Source organism: Onychomys torridus, chromosome 8 (genome assembly GCF_903995425.1).
Source record: "Onychomys torridus chromosome 8, mOncTor1.1, whole genome shotgun sequence".
NCBI lineage: Eukaryota > Metazoa > Chordata > Mammalia > Rodentia > Cricetidae > Onychomys > Onychomys torridus.
Window position 1 is genome coordinate 108,781,013 of NC_050450.1, and position 20,864 is coordinate 108,801,876.

Below are 20,864 nucleotides of genomic sequence, written 5' to 3' on the forward strand. Positions count from 1 at the left end.
CTGAAGGGATGGCCTCACCCCATGAGACCACTCTTCAGACCATCAGTGGTCTGTGAAAGGATGAACGGCACTGGTTGGTGGGCAGAAGAGTCACAGCCATGGCTACCATAGCTAGAGAGAGCTTTATTAGAAAGAAGAGGGGTTAGGAGGGAGAAGCCAGGGCTGGCATGGGAGGGAAGCAGGGCAGAGCAAACAGCAGAAAGGAAACAGAAAAGAGAGGGTGGGGATTGCGTCCAGCTTTTTAAGGCGGGGATGCAGTTGCCCATGTCCCCGATGATGTAAAGTGTTAGACCCAGGAGAGTGAGAGCAGGATCCTAACAATCTACAACAGGCAAAACTCAGGGGTTGGGGGCAGAGCAGCACATGTTTATAATCCTAGCACCGAGGGGCAAAGGCAGGAAGACTGTGGCAGGTTCCAGGCTAACCAGGGCTACATACCAAGACCATGGCTCAAAAAACAAAATCAAATCAAAATAAAACAAGGGTCACTTCTCTCTTATCCTTGATGCATCTGTGAGGCTAACCACTTCCTCACTCTTTAAAGCAACCAGGGTGTGGTTCCTATAATTCCTGAAACCCCAGCACTTGGGAGGCAGAATAAGATCACTGCAGACTGAAGTCCAGACAGAAATATACAGTGAGACACTGTGGTGATATTTTGTTTGTGCTGAAATGTGGTGATAATTTGTTTGTATGTTAATAAATAAAGTTTGCCTGGAGATCAGAGAAAATAGCAAGCCATTAACACAAAAGTCAGGCAGTGGTAGCATATACCCTTAATCTGATCATGTGGCAGGCAGGGTCTCTGTGTGTCCAAGGACACACTAGAACAGCCAAGTGTGGTGACACACACCTTTAATCCCAGTACCAACCATAGAGACCTGGAGGTCTGTATAGACAAGCAGTAACAAGGAAGTGAGGTAGCTGGGCTAGGAGCCAATGAAAGGGCAGAACAGCAAGGCAATAAAAGCCTGGGTAGACAGGAAGTTGTGGCATTTTGGAAGCTACAGAGGTAAGGTGGTTGGTGGCTCTCACCCCTATAGTTGGCTCTTTCAGCTACAAGATACATTCTCAAAAACACAAAAGTAAAATAAAACTAACAAACAACAAAAACATTAAGCACATGTAATATACATAGTTGAAAGAACAATAAAAATAAAGTAATTTAAGGTTCTGTACATCTAGTTTAAGGAACAGAATGCTACACTGCCACTTGCTTTTGTAAATAAAGTTGTACTCATATGCGTTGTGTTTGCTGCCGGTACTCTGCATGGGTCTTCTGCTTTTGAGGGCTGAGATGCAGAGTTGAGGATGGACAGATGGGTGACTGTCAGATCACATGCACTGTATTTGGCTAACTATGAACTTGTTTCTCATGACAGACAGCTGGTGGTGACTTAGGCTTCTTTGTTACTGATGGTAGGTGCTTCCACCCTCTTCCCTGAATGCACCAGGCCAGTCTGTGCTGCCTTTCAGTTCCCTGTGCTGATAAGTCAGATCAGTCTGCTCACTGCTACCTCATCCAAAAGGATGGCACTGGGGCTGGAGAGATAGCTCAGCAGGTAAGTGCTTTTCCAGAGGACTAGGGTTTAGTTCCCAGCACCCACATCAGGCATTTTACAACCTTCTTGTAGTACCTCCAGCTACATGGGGATCCAATGCCTCTGGCCTCCTTGGGGCACCTGCATTCACTCACACATACCCACCTCCCTTTGGTGCTGGAAGGGTTATAACTTCCTGGGTGTGGGTCTCATTCTGTGTGTGATTTGCTAGGCTTCCTGAGAGATCTTTCTTCCTTGGTCCTTCTTTCTTGGATCTATTTTCCTATTGCTATCTTGGTCTTTGTTTTGTTTCTTGAAATGGACTCACGCTGTGTATCCTTGGCTGTTCTAAACTCCCTTTGCAGGCTAAGCTGGCTTTGAACTCTCAGAGATCTGCCTGTCTCTGCCTCCTAAGTCTGAGTGCTGAGGCTAAAGGTATGTGCCACCATGCCCAGCTTTGCTATCCTATTCTTTAAACACGTTGAGCACAGTCATTGAGACCCAGTGTCTCTAGGTCCTTATGTGGAGATCTTTGCTACAAGAGCTGATTTGTGATAACCTCAATCAAATGACCCTGGAATAACTGGAATTGTCTGTTTTCAGTGGAGTGTCAATTTAAGCTCTTAGGCTATACATGACTAGAAATCAGTTCATACTGAACCAGACGATGATTAAATGTGAAGCACTGAAAAACTCTATTTTGGCTAGGTGTGGTGGCACACTCCTTTAATACCAGCACTTGTGAGGCAGAGGCATGTGAATCTCTGTGAGTCTGAGCCCAGCCTGGTCTATATAATGAGTTCAAGGACAGCCAGGGCTATGTAGAGAGCATGTTGGTGTATGCTCATAACCCCAGACTTGGGCAGTGAGGGTAGGAGGATCAGAAGCTGAAAGTTTATAGCAAGTTTAGAGCCAACTTGGGCTACATGAGACCATGGTTTTGTTTGTTTTGATAAAATTGGTTTACAAACATGAAGAGTACAGGGACAAGTAAGGGTGAACTCAGGGTTTTTTGTTTTTTTTGGGTTTTTTGGCTGTTTTTTTTTCTGAGACAGGGTTTCTCTGTGTAAGAGCTTTAGCCATCTTGGAACTCGATTTGTAGACCAGGCTAGCCTTGAACTCACAGAGATCTTCCTGCCTCTGCTTCCTGAGTGCTGGGATTAAAGGCGTGCGCCACCACTGCCCTGCCGGGGCTCAGTTATTAGAGTGAGCACCCAGCATATGGGAAGCCCTGGGTTTGATTCTCAATACTGTATAAACCACAATTGGTGGCACACACCTATGACCTCTGCACTCAGGAGTTGGTCATCCTTACCTACATAGGGAGTTTGAGAACAGCCCTTTCTAGAAACATTATCTTTAAAAAAGAAAAGAAAAGGGTAGGTATCAAGATAAGTGGGTAAAAGGTGCTTGCCACCAAGCCTGATGACCTGAGGACTCTCAGAGGAAGAAGAGAACCAATTCCTGACTGGGGATACAGCTTAGTGGTAGAGTATCTGCCTAATATGCTCTAGGCCTCAATTGCCAGACAAAGGCAAAAAAGGTAATGCATTTCTAACTTTGGCAGATAGTGCTTGGATTCCACAGAGACTGTAGGTTCTTATTCCCCCTAGCAATATATACACACATATACACACACAGGCACACCCACACAATATACCATATATGTAAACATGGTATATATAAATAATACATATGCATTTTTAGTATATAGAAATATGGTATATAATATATAAATGTAGTTTGAATGAGAATGGCCTCCACAGGCTTGTATGTTTGAAGCCTGTACTTGGTCTCCAGTTGATGAAACTGTTTGGGAAGGATTAGGAGATGTGACCTTGATGGAAGTGTGTCACCGTGGGGCAGGCTTCAAGGTTTCAAAAGTCCCTGCCACTCACAGTTAGCTCTCTCTGCCTGGTGGCTGTGTGTCAAGATGTGATGTCTCAGGCTGGAGAGGTGGCTCAGAGGTTAAGAGCACTGGCTGCTCTTCCAGAGGTCCTGAGTTCAATTCCCAGCAACCACATGGTGGCTCACAGCTATCTGTAATGAGATCTTGCTCCCTCTTCTGGCCTACAGGAAAATGTACAGACAGAACATGCTTGCCTGCCTATTGCCATGGTCCCTGCCATGATGATCAAAGACTCTAAAACACTGAAACTGTAAGCCCCAAATTAAATGCCTACATTTATAAGTTGGCTTTGTCATGGTGTTTTACCATAACAACAGAAAAGTAACTAAACTAAAACACTGTGTGTGTGTGTGTGTGTGTGTGTGTGTGTGTGTGTGTGTGTGGTTTAATAGTAATTTAAAAAACTTTTTTTTCTTAAAAAAAGCAAACTCTTTTGGAAAAAAAAATTTTTTCCTCGAGACAGGATTTTGCTACGTGCCCAGGGAAGTACTGAACTTCTGTACTGTGGGATGGTCTGTATGTCAAATGTGTTGCTCTGATCGGTTAATAAATAAAACACTGATTGGCCAGTAGCCAGGCAGGAAATATAGTCGGACAAGCAGAGAAGAAAATTCGGGGAAGTGGAGAGTCACTGCCAGGCGCCGCCATGACAAGCGAGATGTAAGGTATGGGTAAGCCACAAGCCATGTGGCAAAATATAGATTAATAGAAATGGGTTGATTTAAGATATAAAAACAGATAACAAGAAGCCTGCCACAGCCATACAGTTTGTAAGCAGTATAAGTAAGTCTCTGTGTGTTTACTTGGTTGGGTCTGAGCAGCGGTGGGACTAGCAGGTGAGAGAGATTTGTCCTGACTGTGAACCAGGCAGGACCAGAAAAACTCCAGCTATACTTCTGGACTCAAGTAATTGATTCTCTTGTCTCAGTGCCTTGAGTAGTAGCTAGGACCAGGGGCATGTGTACATGCTCATCTCAGAACTCTCTTATTTAACATACAATATGTGCTTAAGCCTATGTCCAAGGGTATTCACCATCATCTTATTTGTAATGGCAAAGGACTGGAAATGACCTAAAAACACATCAGGACATAGCTATGCGGTGGAGCAGACTGTGACCAAGAGAATGACATATCCAAGGCTCACACCAGATGGACCAGGACCACGCACCTCATTCAGTGTCTCTGGTTATCACTTCTTCTTCTTTCTCCTTTTCCCTTTTGAGACAGGGTCTCTCTATGTAGCCCTGGCTGTCCTAGAACTCACTATATAGACCAAGCTGGCCTCAAATTCACTGAGCTCTGTCTGCCTCTGCCTCCTGGGTGCTGGAGGTGTGCACCACCATGCCAGGCCTTGTTTTTGGTTTTGTCTGACAGAGATTTTGAAATCATTTTTTTTTCCTCTACCCTTCTTGCTTGGTGTCATATCAAACAGTTGCCCCAAAGCAAGTCCTTAGAGAAATTCCCCTAAGAATTTCACTGCAACTCCTACTGGCTCTTCTAGAGAAGCAGAGCATCCACCCAGAATCTACTGTGAAGAAACAGATTCCATCCTAAGGAGCCTGGGGAACACCATTTCTGACCTGCAGGGCTGTATGACACATGGCATGGAACACTTTGGCTCATATAAGAGCTGAGGTCCACAGGCCTGGGAGATCAAAAGGGCAGAAGAATTCAGCACACCAACTCCAGTCACTTCAGAACATTGGAGCCACACTACTCCCACGCCCTCTGGTACCATACCCTGTTGGCAGAGGTCCAGCAGGCAGCTCTCCTACCTGCAGCAGAGTCATCCTGTGAAGGGATGCCTGAAGGGTTGGACCCCAGGTCTAACAGCCTCCAGGTATCTTGGAGAGAACTGCTGGCCAACGAAGACGATCTGTGGGTATGGTGGTCACTTTCCTCAGGGACTTCTTGAGCCTGTGGTGGGAGCTTTGGGGGCCTGTTTTCTTTCTGATAAACTGACTTCCAGGTCTCTGTGGGGACTCTGTGTTGTTTCTGTGAAAGTTAAGAGGACAGTGATCTTTGACAGCAACCTCTCTCCAGCCTTAGAATGTTAGCACTCTCCTTTCCTGCTTCCCTCAGGATAAGGGGACCAGGACACTTCTCAACATGGGGACAGAACACCAGCAGTGCTGACTGATATTACCAGGCTCACTTGAGTATCTGAAGCCCAAGTGAGTCCAGGATACAGGTATAGGGACAGAGCCTTGAAAGCTGTAGTTCCTACCACAGTGTGAAGGCCACCATGGGGTGAATGTACACTAGATGCCCTGGCTCTGGCAAGTCCATGGCAGGCATCAGAGAAGCATGACCTTTCCTAATGTGCCCAAAGTGTTCAAGTTCCCACAATTTCCACACTCAAGTGTGTGTGAACGCCCTGTGTGGTTATACCCCAGCATCCACAGAACCCTATGACTACATTCCAGCTCCCATATACACCCCCAGAAACTACTGTACCCCAGCACCTGGCTGTACCTGAGCAGGCCTTGATGCCATGCCTGTCTTGTAGCCTTGTGGGGTGTTGTTTTTGCTGACCACTTGAGCAGAATGGGGTTGAAATTTCCCTGTATATCCAGAAACACATTTTCTCTTGGTGTGCCTGGGGTCCTGTAATGAAAAGTCAAGAGGAATTCAGGAACTGATATCATTGGTATATGAGCTTTCCCACAAGATTAGGGACTTTTCATTTGGTGGCAGCCCTTAAAGGAAGGACATGTTTGTTTTTCTGCACAGAACAAATTCAGCCAGCTCCCGCCAGTTGACCTAAGTGCTTCTCACAACCTTCTGGGGAAGGAAGCTGTGATCCGTGCGGAAGTCTCTTCCCCAAGAGCAGGGCATCCGGCATAGCCCTGGCTTAAGTAAAGCCCAGCCCAAGACAGCACCTCTCAGGCTCGGTTCCATCCATGCTCTGCAGAGAAGTCAACGGGAGAGGAGGTAGGGACATCAAGAAGAACCACATAAGGGATATGAAAGGAATCATGGGAAAAGAGGAAGGAAAAAGCAGCAGGGCTTGTGCAAAAACCCAGAGCAGTGGGCGGGAGCGGGTGCGGGCTTCTCCTCCAGTGGACACAGCAGTGGACACACCCAACACACATGCTTTGGGCCTTAGCTTAGAGCTCTTCGGTTGCTAATGGTTATGAGCTCCATCAGTTCACTGACCCCTGGCTTTCTTCCTCTTCCTGTTTTTAACCTGTTTGTCTTATTCTTACATATATGTAATCTTTCCTTCTTTTCTTTTTCTTTTCTTTCTTTCTTTCTTTTTTTTTTTTTTTGAGACAGAGTTTCTGTGTGTAACAGCCCTGGTTGTCTTGAAACTCATTTTGTAAACCAGGCTGGCCTCAAACTCATGGAGATCCACCTGCCTTTGCTTCCAGAGACTGGGATTAAAGGCGTGTGCTACCAGGACCAGCATGTAATTCTTTTCAGTGTGTTCTTTCTACTTCTTACTCTGTAGGTAGCATTTACTACTGGAAATAAACACGCAGTGGTGGCCCACACCTTTAATCCCAGCACTCAGGAGGCAGAGGCAGGGGGATCTCTGTGAGTTTGAGGCTAGCCTGGTCTACAGAGTGAGTTTCATGAAAGCTGGGACTGTTACACAGAGAAACTCTGTCTCAAACAAAACAACAAGAAGAGACTGGGAGTCCTTTTTTCCATATGTATGTATGTATGTATGTATGTATGTATGTATGTATATATGCATGTGTGTGTGTATATATATACATATACATATACATACATATATATACTTTATGAGTATAGGTGGTTGCCTGAACATATGCCTCTGTGTATCACATGCATGGCTGGTACCAACAGAGGCCAGAAGAAGGCATGGGATCCCCTGTGACTGGAGTTACAGATGGTTGTGAGCTACCATACGGGTGCTGGGAATCAAGCCTATGTCTTCTGGAAGAGTAGTCAGTGCTCTTAAAACACTTAGCCATCTCTCTAGCTGTTGGTTTTTTGTTTTGTTTTGTTTTTTTGTTTTTCAAGACAGGGTTTCTCTGTGTAGCTTTGCGCCTTTCTTGGAACTAGCTTTGTAGACCAGGCTGGCCTGGAACTCACAGAGATCTGCCTGCCTCTGCCTCTCGAGTGCTGGGATTAAAGGTGTGGCCTGTTTTTTGTTTGTTTGTTTTGGTTTTTGTTTTCTGCTTCATTTTAAGACAGGGCTTCACTGTGTAGCCCAAGTTGGCTTGAAATTCTCCATCCTCTTGCCTCCATCTCCAGTGCTGGTAAGTACCACTGTGCCTGGCTTCTTTTCTACAGTTTTACATTATTTTAGTAGACGTGATAAACACATGTAGTTTTATAGTTTGGAAGAAATTAATAGTTTAATAAAATATTTACTATACTAGGAAGAAGTAGTCAGATAATAGGCATGTTTCTCTGCAATGGGCAGCAGGCTGGTTTACTTGTTGTGGGCAAGATTTCTTCTGACAACACACATTTGAGAAGTTTGGACAAAGAGTAGTGCAAGTGACTGAAAATTCCCAGCTGTTAGAGTGGTAACTCCTGGGTGATTCAAGATCGTCCCTCACAGGTCAGGAGTAGAAGCACGTTAGTGAGCGTATGTGTGCCTGTGTGGGCCATGAAGGGTCTGGAGCGAGCGTGTGTCACACAATGCCCCAGTTTCCAGTAGTGTGGAAGCAGTACCCTCCACTCTGAATTGGGCCTCCTTTCTGGGCTCAGCCTCCTGCTCAATGCTTCCCTTTATAGTTTCCTCCACGGGCAGCGTGGTCTGCTGGAGAAACACCTGGGCCTGCCCTCCTCTCTTTGGCCAGTCCCGCTCAGTTTCTTCTCTGACTGAACAACTGACCTCCAAGTGCCCAGTGTTCTCTCCAGGCCTGTTTCCTGGGCAGCCTTGCCCTGTCCTCACCAGTGATGGTCAGCATGTTGCTTCCTGGCCCAAAGCTGCTATTCTCACATGGTTGAGAATAAACTTAGAATTTACCTCTTACCATGTAGCCTTGAATGGCCTGGAACTCACCAGGCTGCCCTCAAACTCACAGAGATCTGACTACTCCTATTTCCTAAATGCTGGGATTAAAGGTGTGCGCCCGGTTTCCTACTTCAGTTTCTGCCTCTAGGTTCCTACCCTGATTTCCTCGACATTCTTCCCCAAGTTGCTTTTGGTCATGTTTTATCACAGTAATAGAAAGCAAACTGACAGAAATTAATATGAGGATACCACGTGGGTATTACTGTGACAGACCTAACCATATTACTTTGAGAAGACTGTGGAAGGGGTCTGGAACTTTGGGCTAGAAAAGCCATTAAGTTCTCAGAGCTTCAGGAGCTGTTGAGGGAACTTGGAAGGTTAGAATGCTGAGGACAGTGACAGAGGAAGTCTGGGCTGTGAAGTTTCAGAGGGAAGTCTGAGAGTCCTTCAAAGGCTCCATCAGGGACATTCATGCAATACTTTAAATTAAGAATCTCTTGCTGGGCGGTAGTGGCGCAAGCCTTTAATCCCAGCACTTGGGAGGCAGAGCCATGCAGATCTCTGTGAGTTCAAGCCTAGCCTGGTCTACAAAGTGAGTTCCAGGAAAGGCGCAAAGCTACACAGAGAAACCCTGTCTCGAAAAAGCAAAAAACAAAACAACAACAAAAAAGAATCTCTGGTTTTTCTTTAGCTGGGGCTTTAGGATCAGCTGTGACTATGAAGAGATCAGCACCTCTGAGGTGAAACCTTTGTTTTATTTGGAAAACCAGTGCTGGTTAGCTAAGGCTGAAAATCAGCTGTGATGAAGAGACCAGTATGGGGCAGTGGTGATGCATGCCTTTAATCCCTGCACTCTGGAGGCAAAGGCAGGTGGATCTCTGAGTTTGAGGTCAGCTGGATCCTAGGACAGAGCAAGATCCAGGACAGCCAGGGTCACCAGGGCCATACAGAGAAACAGACTCAAAAGACCAAAAAAAAAAAAAAAAAAAAAAAAAGAGAGAGAAAGAGAGAGATCAGCATCATAAGTTAGGTGAAATCTGTCTTCTGGGAGGTGTTTCCTTAGGGTTGGCACTCAGAAGCTATAGCTCAGCGGGCCAAGGCTGCAGCTTAAGCTGGCAGCCAAACTTGCTAATGTATAAAAATCTCCCACACAGCTGGGCGGTGGTGGCGCACGCCTGTAATCCCAGCACTCGGGAGGCAGAGGCAGGTGGATCTCTGTGAGTTTGAGGCCAGCCTGGGCTACAAAGCAAGCTCCAGGACAGCCTCCAAAGCTACAGAGAAACCCTGTCTCGAAAAACAAACAAAACAAAATGCCCCTTCTGTTACTGGTTTTGGCACCACGAGAGCTACAGGATTCAAGGGGTCATGGAGAGTAGACGAGGCTTGACAACATGAAACAGGTTCCTAACAGGTCCCTAAAGAGAGGGCAGGAAAGGTCACTGGTGAAGATGCAGCCCAGTTGCTGTGGAGACCGCAGTATATCAGAGATGCCAGGACTATGGGAGCACTGAAGGGAGCAGGTAAAAGCACCTTGGCCAAAGTACTGCCATTTTTACTTCAGACTCCATTTTATATGTAGGGTGAAATAAAGTTCAGGTTCTCAAGTCCTAGGGGAGCAGAGAACTCTCCAATGGCTGACCCACTTCCTCCCTAAAGCATAGAAATAGCCGTCAGGCATCTTAGTTCTCTAGAAACATTATGGCTGTTCCTAACAACAGAAAGAACAAATCAGTCTGATTGGCTGGACCAAAAGGCTTGCATTGTGTGTCGACCGACAATGGTAGAACACATAGGGAAAGCCCCTAATCTTTGACTCCTGATTGGTTAAAAATATAACTGTAACTCGGCAACAATATTTGTGATTTTTGTGCTTATAAATCCCACTTCTGGCCCTGCTCAGGGCTGCCAGGAGAAATGAGGCTCCTGAGTCCTTGTCCTGCAGCCCTGATCGGAACAATGACCCCCTTATGTGGTGATTTATTAAAATCTTTGGAACCCATAAGTGTTGTCTCTCCTTCCTTGTGGCGCATAATGGACTGGGTGTAACATGACTACCAAGTAACTGGCTGGTGTGGAGTGAAGCAAGACTGAGCCTTTGGGTACAGAGACGACCAGCTAAACTACTGGAAACCCATGAACTGTGGACCAATAGCTGAGGAGCCCCCATGGCACTGCACCAGGCCCTCTGGATAAGTGAGATAGTTGTTTAGGGGGCCCCCAGGCAGTGGGATCAGGACCTGTCCCTAGTGCATGAGCCGGCTTTTTGGAGCCTAGTGCCAATGGTGAGACACTTTGTGCAGCCTTGGTGCAGGGAGGAGAGGCTTGGACCTGCCTCAACTGAATGTACCAGGTTCTGCTGACTCCCCATGGGAGACCTTGCCTTGGAGGAGGTGGGAATGGGGGGTAGGTTGGGGGTAAGGCAGGGGGGTAAGAGGAAGGAGGACAGGGGAATCTGTGGTTGATATGTAAAATGAATAGAAAATCCTTAATAATAATAAAAAAAAAAAACCTGAGCCTTTGGGACAAACTAGGTGTTCTGTAGATGGCAGAGCTGGGGAAGTGGAACTTCCCAAGCCTTTTGGAGCCCATAAGATTGTGAAGGAATCCCAGACATTGGACACTAAATTATTTACACTGTTGGAATTTGGTTTTGCTTTGATTTGGTTGTGAATGCCCCGGGATCCTCACTCTTAGAGTAAAAAGTATTTAACTTGTTTTTTATGTTACGGAATCCTATAGTTGACAGAATTTGGATTTTTAAAAGGAATTTTTGAACTTTTAGTGTTTAAACTTTTTATGTTGTTTTTCAAGACAGGGTTTCTCTGTGTAACAGCCCTGGCTATCCTGGAACTCACTCTGTAGAACAGCCGGCCTTGAACCCAGAGATCCTCTGCCTTCTGAGTGATGGGATTAAAGGCATTCCCCACCACACCCAACTAAAGCATTTAAATTCTTAAACACTGAAACTTGAATGTTGGCATGTATACTATATTGTGCTATTGATATTAACATGAGCAGAGCTCAGGGATACACAGCACAGCTTTCCAGTCTAGTCCTAAAATCCTAACCCATAGCCCTAACAGAGTGGCAGAAGGAACATATTTACTAACAGTCACTAATCAAGAAAGAAAAAGTTATGGCTTAATACTGATGTATTATTGTGTCAAGTTGATAAGGAGTCAATTGTGGTTAGCTTTTTTTAAAAAAATATATTTATATTTTTTATATATATATATTTTTTCATATGGATATTTGTGTTTTAATTTTACGTATCAGCCATGGGTTCCCCTGTCCTCTCTCCTCCTGCCCCCGTGGTTAGCTTTTTGACACATGCTAGAGTCATCTGGCAAGAGGGAACTTCAATTGAGAAAATGTCTACTTCCAATGGCCTGCAGGCAAGTCTGTGAGGCATTTTCTTTATTAATAATTGATGTGGGAGGGTCCTGCCCATTCTACTGTGGGTGGTGCCATCCTTGGGCAAGTGGTCCTGGATTGTTTCATTTTTTTTTTTATTCAATAATTTATTCATTATTATTTTGTGTGTATTGGTGTTTTGTCTGCATGACTATCTATGTGAAGGTGTCCCCTAGAACTGAAGTTACAGACAGTTGTAAGCTGCCATGTGGGTGCTGGAATTGAACCCAGGTCCTTTGGAAGAGCAGCCAGTGCTCTCAACCGCTGAGCTATCTCTCCAGCCCATCCTGGATTGTATTAGAAAGCAAACTGAGTTCAATTCCTAGCAACCACATGGTGGCTCACAACCATCTGTAATGAGATCTGGTGCCCTCTTCTGGCCTGCAAGCATACATGTAGGCAGAACACTGTGTACATAATAATCTAAAAAACAAAAACGACATTTTTTTTTTTATTAAATATACAAATTTAATGGGGTTGGGGATTTAGCTCAGTCCTAGCAAGCGCAAGACCCTGGGTTTGATCCTCAGCTCCGGAAAAAAAAATACACAAATTTAAAAGTTTATATTGGTAAAGATTAAAAATATAATACCACCTGGGTAGTAGTGGCACACACCTTTAATCCTAGCACTCAGGAGGCAGAGGCCAGCCTGGTCTAGAGAGTAAGTTCTAGGACAGCTAGAGATGCTACACAGAGAAACCCTGTCCTGAAAAACAAACAAAGTAAAAATATAATACCCATATAGGTAAAGCTATAGTAAGTCATATGTACGTTAGTTACTTAAAACCATAAACAAATCCAGGAGACAGGCATGGCAGGGCAGTTGTGTATTTCATGTACCCAGGAGGCTGAGCAGGAGGGCCCAGGTTCAAGATAGCCTGGGCTACATAGTGAGACTCTGTCTCCAAAAACCAAAACAAATAAAAAGCAAAGGAGCAGGAAGAGTTGGATGTTACCAGCACCATGGTGGGTGCTGGAAACAGGAGGCTTTTCCCTGTCATCTTCTGTAGCTTGTCTGATGAGAACCTATACTTTGTACTTAGGAAAATGTCAGCACAGATTTCTTTTCTTTTTTTTTTTTTTCTGTGATTTCACATTGAGGTCAGGTGAACTGAACATACTTTATTTGGTTTTTAGAGACAGGGTTTCCCTGTAGTTTTTGTGCCTGTCCTGGATCTTGCTCTGAAGACCAGGCTGGCCTCGAACTCAGAGATCCGCCTGGCTCTGCCTCCCGAGTGCTGGGATTAAGAGTGTGCCACAAAGACCCAGCTCGTACTTTTTACCTAGTTGTCACAGGGACTTCAGACGACCAGGAAAGAAAATCAAGAACTAGATCACAAACAAGATAGTAGGTCTTTCTCCCATCAGAAAGCTGGATGAGCACATCCCTAGGGTTACAATGTCAACACAGATTTCTTAGGTGAAGAAGTTACCTGAGTTGTTGGGTGGGGCTGCAACTGTCCCAAAGGTATCCCATGTAACTCACGGGGGTCCTGGGACTCAGAGGTGGGAGGAAGTGGGCAAGGAGTCAGTTTCCCTGGGAACAAGATCAGGAAAGGGTTGGTTCCCAGTGTACATCATACAGGATTTCTTGAACACAAGAACAGCAAACTAATTTTCAAAACCAAAGCAACTTTTATACTAGAGAACTTGGGGGCAGAGGTCAAGTGTGAATTGAGACACACCGTCCCCTAGCAGAGCTCAGAGACACACAGCACAACTTCCCAGCCTAACCCTAACCTATAACACTAACCTTCAGACAGCTGCACAGAGCAGCAGAAAAACATATTTTTACTAAGAGTCACTGGAACAAGCCTCTGGGCAGTACATCAAAGTATGTGTTTGCCTGTACAAGGGATACACACACACACACACACACACACACACACACACACACACACACACACACACACGAGCAGTCCCTGCTACTCTAGATGCTGAGAATAAGGCCAGCAAAGCTCCTTTAAAAGAATGGGGGGGGGGGGGAGAATGGGGGGGAGGTGGGGCTACAGAGCTTAGCTGTTTGGAGCATCTGCTGCTCTTAAAGAGGACCTATGTTCAGTTCCCAGCACCCACACAGTGGCTTACAACCATGTATAACTCTAGTTGTGGTGTATCTAACATTTTCTTTAGGCCTCTTCAGGCACCAGGCATACATATGGTACACAGACATACATGCAGCCTAAACACTCATACATAGAATATAAAATAAAATTTAAAAAACCTAAAAAAAAATAGGGAAAATTTATTTGCAGAAACTTAAAAATCATGGCTGTAATAAATGATTCTGTGCTCTTTTACTGAGGCATAATCTTGAAATCAAATGAATACTTTGATTTATTGATTTAACTTGAGTTGTTTTAAGTTAACCTAAACATGTTGGAGTTTTTTGTTAGTGTGTGTGTGTGTGTGTGTGTGTGTGTGTGTGTGTGTGTGTGTGTGTTTAAACAGGTTTTGCTCTGTAGGCCAGGGTAGCCCAGAGTTATCTACCTCGCCTGTCTTAGTTCCCCACATGCTATGACACCCAGTCTGATATAAAGATGATGATTATCACAAGACAGGGTCTCACTATGTAGCCCTGGCTGGCCTGGAACTTCCTTATTTTTAGGAAGAAAGCATGGTTCTCATGCAGTGGACATGAGCCTGTGTTTAGGATTTCGCTCTTCATTGAACAGTGAGGAGTAAGACAGATTCTATGACCCATTAGAAACTTCAGGAAAGCTGCCACCCCTCCCAGTCCATTCAGTCCTGCATAATGAATTCCTGTCTCATTCCATTTTATTTCTCCACTGGAACTGGGAAGACTGATTCCATGTACTTCTGTCTCTTAAAGGACTCCATCGAGTGCACTAAGCCAGAGTTGCCACCCAGTCCTGACTGAGAGGGAGCTCCTGGCTGACTGGACCCCCAAACTTTCCAGTGAAAACAAGGGTCCTGTTTTCAAAGAGAACATGTGACTGCAGAGCAGGGGAACAAGGCCCCAGGCCACTTCAGGCCTTGTCCCTGCAGGACATTCATGCCTCTTTGCAAAGGCTGTGAACTCAGCAGCTATAAAAATAAGTGATCGTGCTGGGTTGTGGTGGTGCACACTTTTGATCCCAGCACTCCAGAAGCAGAAGCAGATGGATGTCTATGAGTTCAAGGCCGACCTGGTCTACAGAGTGAGTTCTAGGACAGCCAGGATTGTTAAATAGAGAAGCCTTGAAACCTTGTCTCAGAACCCCACCTTTTTCTTTTTCTTCTTTTTGTTTATCGAGACAGCGTTTCCCTGTGTAGCTTTGCGCCTTTTCCTGGAACTCATTTGGTAGCCCAGGCTGGCCTCGAACTCACAGAAATCCACTTGGCTCTGCCTCCCAAGTGCTGGGATTAAAGGCGTGCACCACCACCGCCTGGCCTACCTTTTTCTTTTTGAAAAAAAGAAAAAAGAAAGAAAAGGAATGGAGATTAGGTGGTAACTGATAGCCACCTGGGAACTAATCTAGTGGCTTTCTTTCTTTCTTTTTTGTTTGTTTGTTTGTTTTTCGAGACAGGGTTTCTCTGTAGCTTTGGAGCCTGTCCTGGACTAGCTCTGTAGACCAGGCTGGCCTAGAACTCACAGAGATCCACCTGCTTCTGCCTCCCAAGTGCTGGGATTAAAGGCATGTGCCACCACTGCCCAGCCACATGTAGTTTTTATTAGGACAAACCAAATTAAGCCCCAGCTGGACACAGCAACATAAAATTGGAAGACAACAGATCAGAAGTGTCCAGTAGGTGTAGAATAGACTCTTCACTAAGGAGCCAAGACCAGACTGGTAGCTGACTGTTCAGGAGATGTGAGAAATTTCTCTGAAGAAAAGGTTACAGGAACCTAGTTTGGCTTACTTATATGTGATTCCAGCATGTGGGAGGCTGAGGCAGAAGGATTTTGAATTTAGGTCAGCTTGGGCTACATAGTGAGACCCTGTCTCAAAAACAAAAACAAATTCAGAGAAGAGTTCCAGCTCCAGCTCAGCCATGGTTCTAGATAGCAGCTAAACCAGGATCCTTTTCAGACATGGAGACTGGGGGAAGGCTCTGCTCACAAATGTCTGCTAAAGGAACAGCTAAAAGAAATGCCTAAGAGGATGAATTATAAGTCAGGATTCCTCCAAAGGAGGCAGCTGCCTTTAGTGGAGTCTGAGAGGCCAAGTGAAGAAGGCAGCTGCCAGGACCCGGAAGGTGCACAGCATGGGGACACTGGGTTTATAACAGTTCATTCAACTGGCTCACGAGGTGAAATTTTGTGCTAAAGCTATTTCTTCATAAGTAATATACTTTTGCAGTAGGCTTCTGGATGCACCAGTCATTTTAGTTACTAAATATGCAGATCCGACAACTGTGCACACATGCTTTAGAGGGCAGTACCACATCAACTGTGGCCACAGGGAAAAGCCAACTGAGGCCCCAGTTACCTTTTCCTTTACGTTTGACTGTGGCTGGTCTTGAATGCATGATCTTTCTGCCTGGGCCTTCCGGGTGCCGGGGTCATAGGCAGGCATCTCTGCCACCAGCATGGTAGGGTTCCCCAAATCATTCATAATGAATCAAATTTTCATCAGCAGGGCTGGGGATGTAGCTTAGTGGTAGAGTACTTGACAGGCATGCACAAGGCCCTGGGTTTGATACCTAGCATATAAATCATAAGTATAATAATATAATAAAATATAAATGGGGAAAACCCCACAGAAATTAAAAATGCATACAGTAAAACAATGAGATGTTTTACCTATGATGATTTTCTAATGAACATTTACTTTTGTGGGCCTGTGGCAAAGGGGGTTCTAGCTCTTGGCTGTGCAAGTCTCTTACAGCACTTCATAGCTTCATGAGGAGTATAGAGAGCAGTCTGTGGGAGACAGACACTAAGCTGCTGGCAGACAAGAGGAAACCCAGACGCCACCAACAGACCACAGGAAGAAGGAAGAAATCAATGATGCCATTGTTCCATCTCTTCTAGGAATCAGCTTGCTAATGACTCCAAAGGCACAGCATGCCCTGTTGAGAGGAAAAGCAGGCTATGTGTACATTGTGCACCTATAAGTCTATGGATGAGGGTGTGAGTTGAGTGTAAATGAACATGGTGTGCACATGGACTAGAAAGAGTGAACATATACATAACAGAAAAACAAAGAAGTGCTTCACCAAAATGTGGATTAGCTCCAATTTTTGTTTCCTTATAATTTTTGCTTTGTGCTTTTTTAAAATTTAGATTTTTTTTTTCATTTTATTTTATGTGTATGTGTGGTTGTCTGCATATATGCACATGCATGCCTGGTGCCTATGGGGGTCAGAAGAGGGTGTTGGCTATCCTGGAACTAAAGTTATAGTTGTGAGTCACCAAGTGGGAGCTAGAACCAAAGCCAGGTTCTCTGCAAGAGCAATAAGTGCTCTTAAATGCTGAGCCACTGCTCTAGTCCCTGATTTAGTTTTTTACGTAAGAGTCTCACTCTGTAGCACAGTCTGGTCTTGAACTCACAACGTTCCTGCATTAGTTTGCCTTGTGCTGGATTAAATAAAACATTAGGTACCAGGTCTAGGAATGTATGTTAGTTAGTGCAGTGCTTGCTTGCCTAGCATGTATGAAGCCGGGGGTTTGATCCTTAGCCCACAGAAAATTGAGTATGTTAGTGCAAGCTGGTAACCCAAGTCAGTACCTGGGAGGTAGAGGCAGGAGGCTCAGAAGTTCAAGTCTACACAGGGAGTTCTTTTGAGACCAACCTGAACTATATGAGTCCTTGTCTCAAAAAACAAAAACAAGAGGCTGGGGAGATGGCTCAGTAGTTAAGAGCACTGGCTACTCTTCCAGAGGACCCAGGTTCAATTCCCAGCACCCACACAGCAGCTCACAACTGTCTGTAACTCCAGTTCTAGAGGATCTGACACCTTCATACAGACATACATGTAGACAAAACACCAATAAAAATAAATAAATCTAGCCGGGTGGTGGTGGTGCACACCTTTAATCCCAGCACCTAGGAGACAGAGGCAGGCGGATTTTTGTGAGTTCCAGGCCAGCCTGGTCTACAGAGCGAGATCCAGGACAGGCCCCAAAACTGGAAAAAAAAAAAAAAAAAAAAAAAAAAAGGAAAAGGAAAAGGTGGTCCAATTGGACATCTGCTTTGCCTGGCCCGTAGTGACAGGGTCTATTTGTGGACCCCTCTATTTATATATTTATATTTATATTCCCAGGGCTGTGCTCCTTGGCTGGTCTTGGCCTGGACCTTGCAGTAGGCACTGGGATCTGAGCTTCAAGCTCTTCTAGCCACTGAGTCACTTCTCTAACCCTTGTTTGTCTTTAAGATAGGGTCTTACACCACAGCCCAGGCTGCCCTGGAACTTGTGACCCATCTGCCTCAGCCTCGAGTGCTGGGATTACAAGCATGAGCCACTATACCCCAGCTGTTTTACATTTAAAACAACAAAACAAAAACAAACAAACAAACAAACAAATCCTGGGACTCAAGTACCACTTGCTTCTTGTAGGAAACCCACTGAGTATCTGTAGACACGGCTGCACTCTCTGGGCACACCCACAGTGGGCTGGCCTGGAACCACCTTGTTGCTTGCCTCACAGGACCTCAGCTGCTCCAAGGTTGTTTCTTCCAGATGTAGCAGTGGGTCAAGGGACACCCAGTGCTGAGATGAAGCTCTGTTCTGTGCCTAAGGCGTCTGGTTGGCGCCAATCCACCACCAGTGGCCTCTGTGAAGCCAGCCTGCAGCCCTCTTTCTGGCCCCAGGCTTGTGGCAGGCAAGCCAGGAAACTTCTCTCTTTTGGCCTCCTGTGGCAGAACCATGGCACCACCTTCCCTCCCCATTGGCATAACCCCAACTGTGGCCTGGCCCACCACCCTCTCCCAGGTACTTACCTTCAGGGCGGCCCAGCTCTGCTCGGAGTCTGTTCCCCATTTCCAGGAGCTGCTCCCTCTCTTGGCTGAGGCTGAGTATTTTCCTAGCTGCGTCCTTGAGTTTCCTTTGCAGATGTGGCACAGATGTGGTCTGTGGAAGTGGTACCCCTTCCTGGGGAAGACTAGAGAACTCCATCTGGTCCTCTGTGACCATGAGTCTCCAGTCAGTCAGGCCCTGTACACAGAACCCAACCAAGACAGCCTGTGGGACACTCCAGAGCCTGCTGGAGATCACACAGGCTGAGTTGGTGGGGTAGCCCACTGTGTGGCCCACCAAGCTGCTCAGCTGCCCTCTCAGAATCACCACGGCTAGGGAGCTCACTGGGGACATTCATCCCAAAGAAAGACAGTAGAGTGACTATTCCCCCTGCTTTACCTGAGCTGGGAGTTGGGAACAGCACCCAGGCTTCAGTGAGCTACTTTTCTCCCAGGAATGGGGGAGGATCGCACAGTTCTGTCCCCCAACTCCTGCCCTGTAAGCTCAGAGCATTCCTTTCCCCATAAGCTCCTGCTGAGCTTTGTGTCTTTCAAGCGGAGACAATGAGAACTTATACTCAACTAGCATTGGGCTGTTCTGGAAGAAAGAAGAAAGGTCTCCCATTAGCCTCTAGCAATACCCTAGACCTGGGAAGCCTGAACCCTATGTGGACACAAGGCACTGTGGCCAAGCCACTTCTCAATGCTATGGGCCCCACTCTGCTTCTGCCCCCTGACCTGTGCTGACTGGACCTTCTCAATGTCCTCCCCTGTTGCCCAAGGGCTGGCATGCCCTTCATCCACCTGCCTGTTAAAAGTTCCCTTTCCACCTTTTGGGTCAGCTGTGGTCGCCCCTCCCTGGGAAAGTACAGGAGAAAGCAAAGGCTGCTGGGGAGGAGATGCATTATGCCAGGGTCAAGCAGACATAAATCCCTTGGAAGCACCATATGCCCTCACTCAGCCCAGCCAGGGCTTGGGGCCAACCCACACACTGCAGAAATAGAGTCTATGATAGAATAGGGGCCTGGGGCAGACTAGGTTCTGGCGTAGTCCCCTATTCCTGACAGTTATGAGAAGTCATGACAATCTACTGCTATTCTGGGTGCCGGAGCCCATGCCTTGGAACACCCTGAATGCCCTGCTCTGGCTCCCTGGTTCTTGCCAGGGCTGGCATGTGCTTGTGCCCTCTGGGTGCTACTGTTCCTCAGGTAGCCTGGAGTGTGTGGGTGATTGCACCTGTAGGTTACTGCATCCAGGTACTTCTGACATATGCTGCAGGCCACAAGGGCCTGAAGGGCTCACAGAAAGACACAGCAGAGGGGTCAGAGAAGGTCCTATGGACCTACAGGACCAAGATAGGCAAGTAGTACACAATGCTCCCAGAGTGATGTTATAGGCCCAAGCATCCCACCTCTCAAGTGGCCTTCAGAATACAAAGAGCCCAGATCCTAGGAGAGGTGGGCTGACCTAGAGGGAGGGAGGCTGGGGCCAGCCTTGTAGGAGATTCCCATCATTTCAAAGGCCTGGGGCTCTATAAAATACAAAGCACTGAAAGAAAAAAAAAACTGTCTCTCTGGACAGTGACTCTTCACTCAGCTGACAGCCCTGGTCTGGCACAGCAGCTAATGGTACCCTGGGCCTAGAACCCTTGTGTGTGACCACACAGGCAGGCTTGTTTCTGATAGCACACTTGCCTGGAGGATATGGGATGATTTCCCTGGGCTCAGCTGTTAAAATTTTTTATTTGTGTCAGGCCTGATGGCACATGCCTTTAATCTCAGCCCTCAGGAGGCAGAGGCAGGTGGATCTCTGTGAGTTCAAGGCCAGCCTAGTTTATAGTTCCACGACAGCCAGGGCTATACAGAGAAACTCTGTCTCAAAAAACCAGTAAATAAAACAAATATTTTACAACATGAGACACATTCAGAGATGTCTTTTGGTCTACAGGCACTTGAGCAAACACTATGGGAACCCACACCTCAGTACTTGTCCCAGAGTTGGGAACCCCTCCCTGCCACCAATGGCACCATCTTGACATGGTAGCAAGTCTAGATAGTAAAGAAATCTGCAGAAATGTCTTGATGAGATTGACCAAGCCCAGACTGGAGTCCTTTGGGGGGCTGTGGTCAAAGCCAGTGGACTCCATGGGACATAGAGA

At 46.1% G+C, this 20,864-nt stretch overlaps 1 protein-coding gene across 4 annotated transcripts in view; it reads right to left on the minus strand.

Annotated features, from left to right (window-relative positions):
- Ccdc57 (coiled-coil domain containing 57) overlaps positions 1–20,864 on the minus strand; it is a 98,056-nt gene that overhangs the window by 28,165 nt on the left and 49,027 nt on the right. The window contains exons 15-18 of one of the 4 annotated variants that reach the window (XM_036197578.1): positions 18,692–18,905; positions 13,238–13,341; positions 5,926–6,057; positions 5,226–5,445 (exon numbers count right to left, since the gene is read on the minus strand). In XM_036197578.1, the coding sequence (XP_036053471.1) occupies positions 5,226–5,445; positions 5,926–6,057; positions 13,238–13,341; positions 18,692–18,905 (670 nt within the window). Of the gene's footprint in view, positions 1–5,225; positions 5,446–5,925; positions 6,058–13,237; positions 13,342–16,523; positions 16,821–18,691; positions 18,933–20,864 lie in introns of those variants that run through there. The other 3 variants (XM_036197577.1, XM_036197579.1, XM_036197580.1) reach the window with 3 other exon arrangements.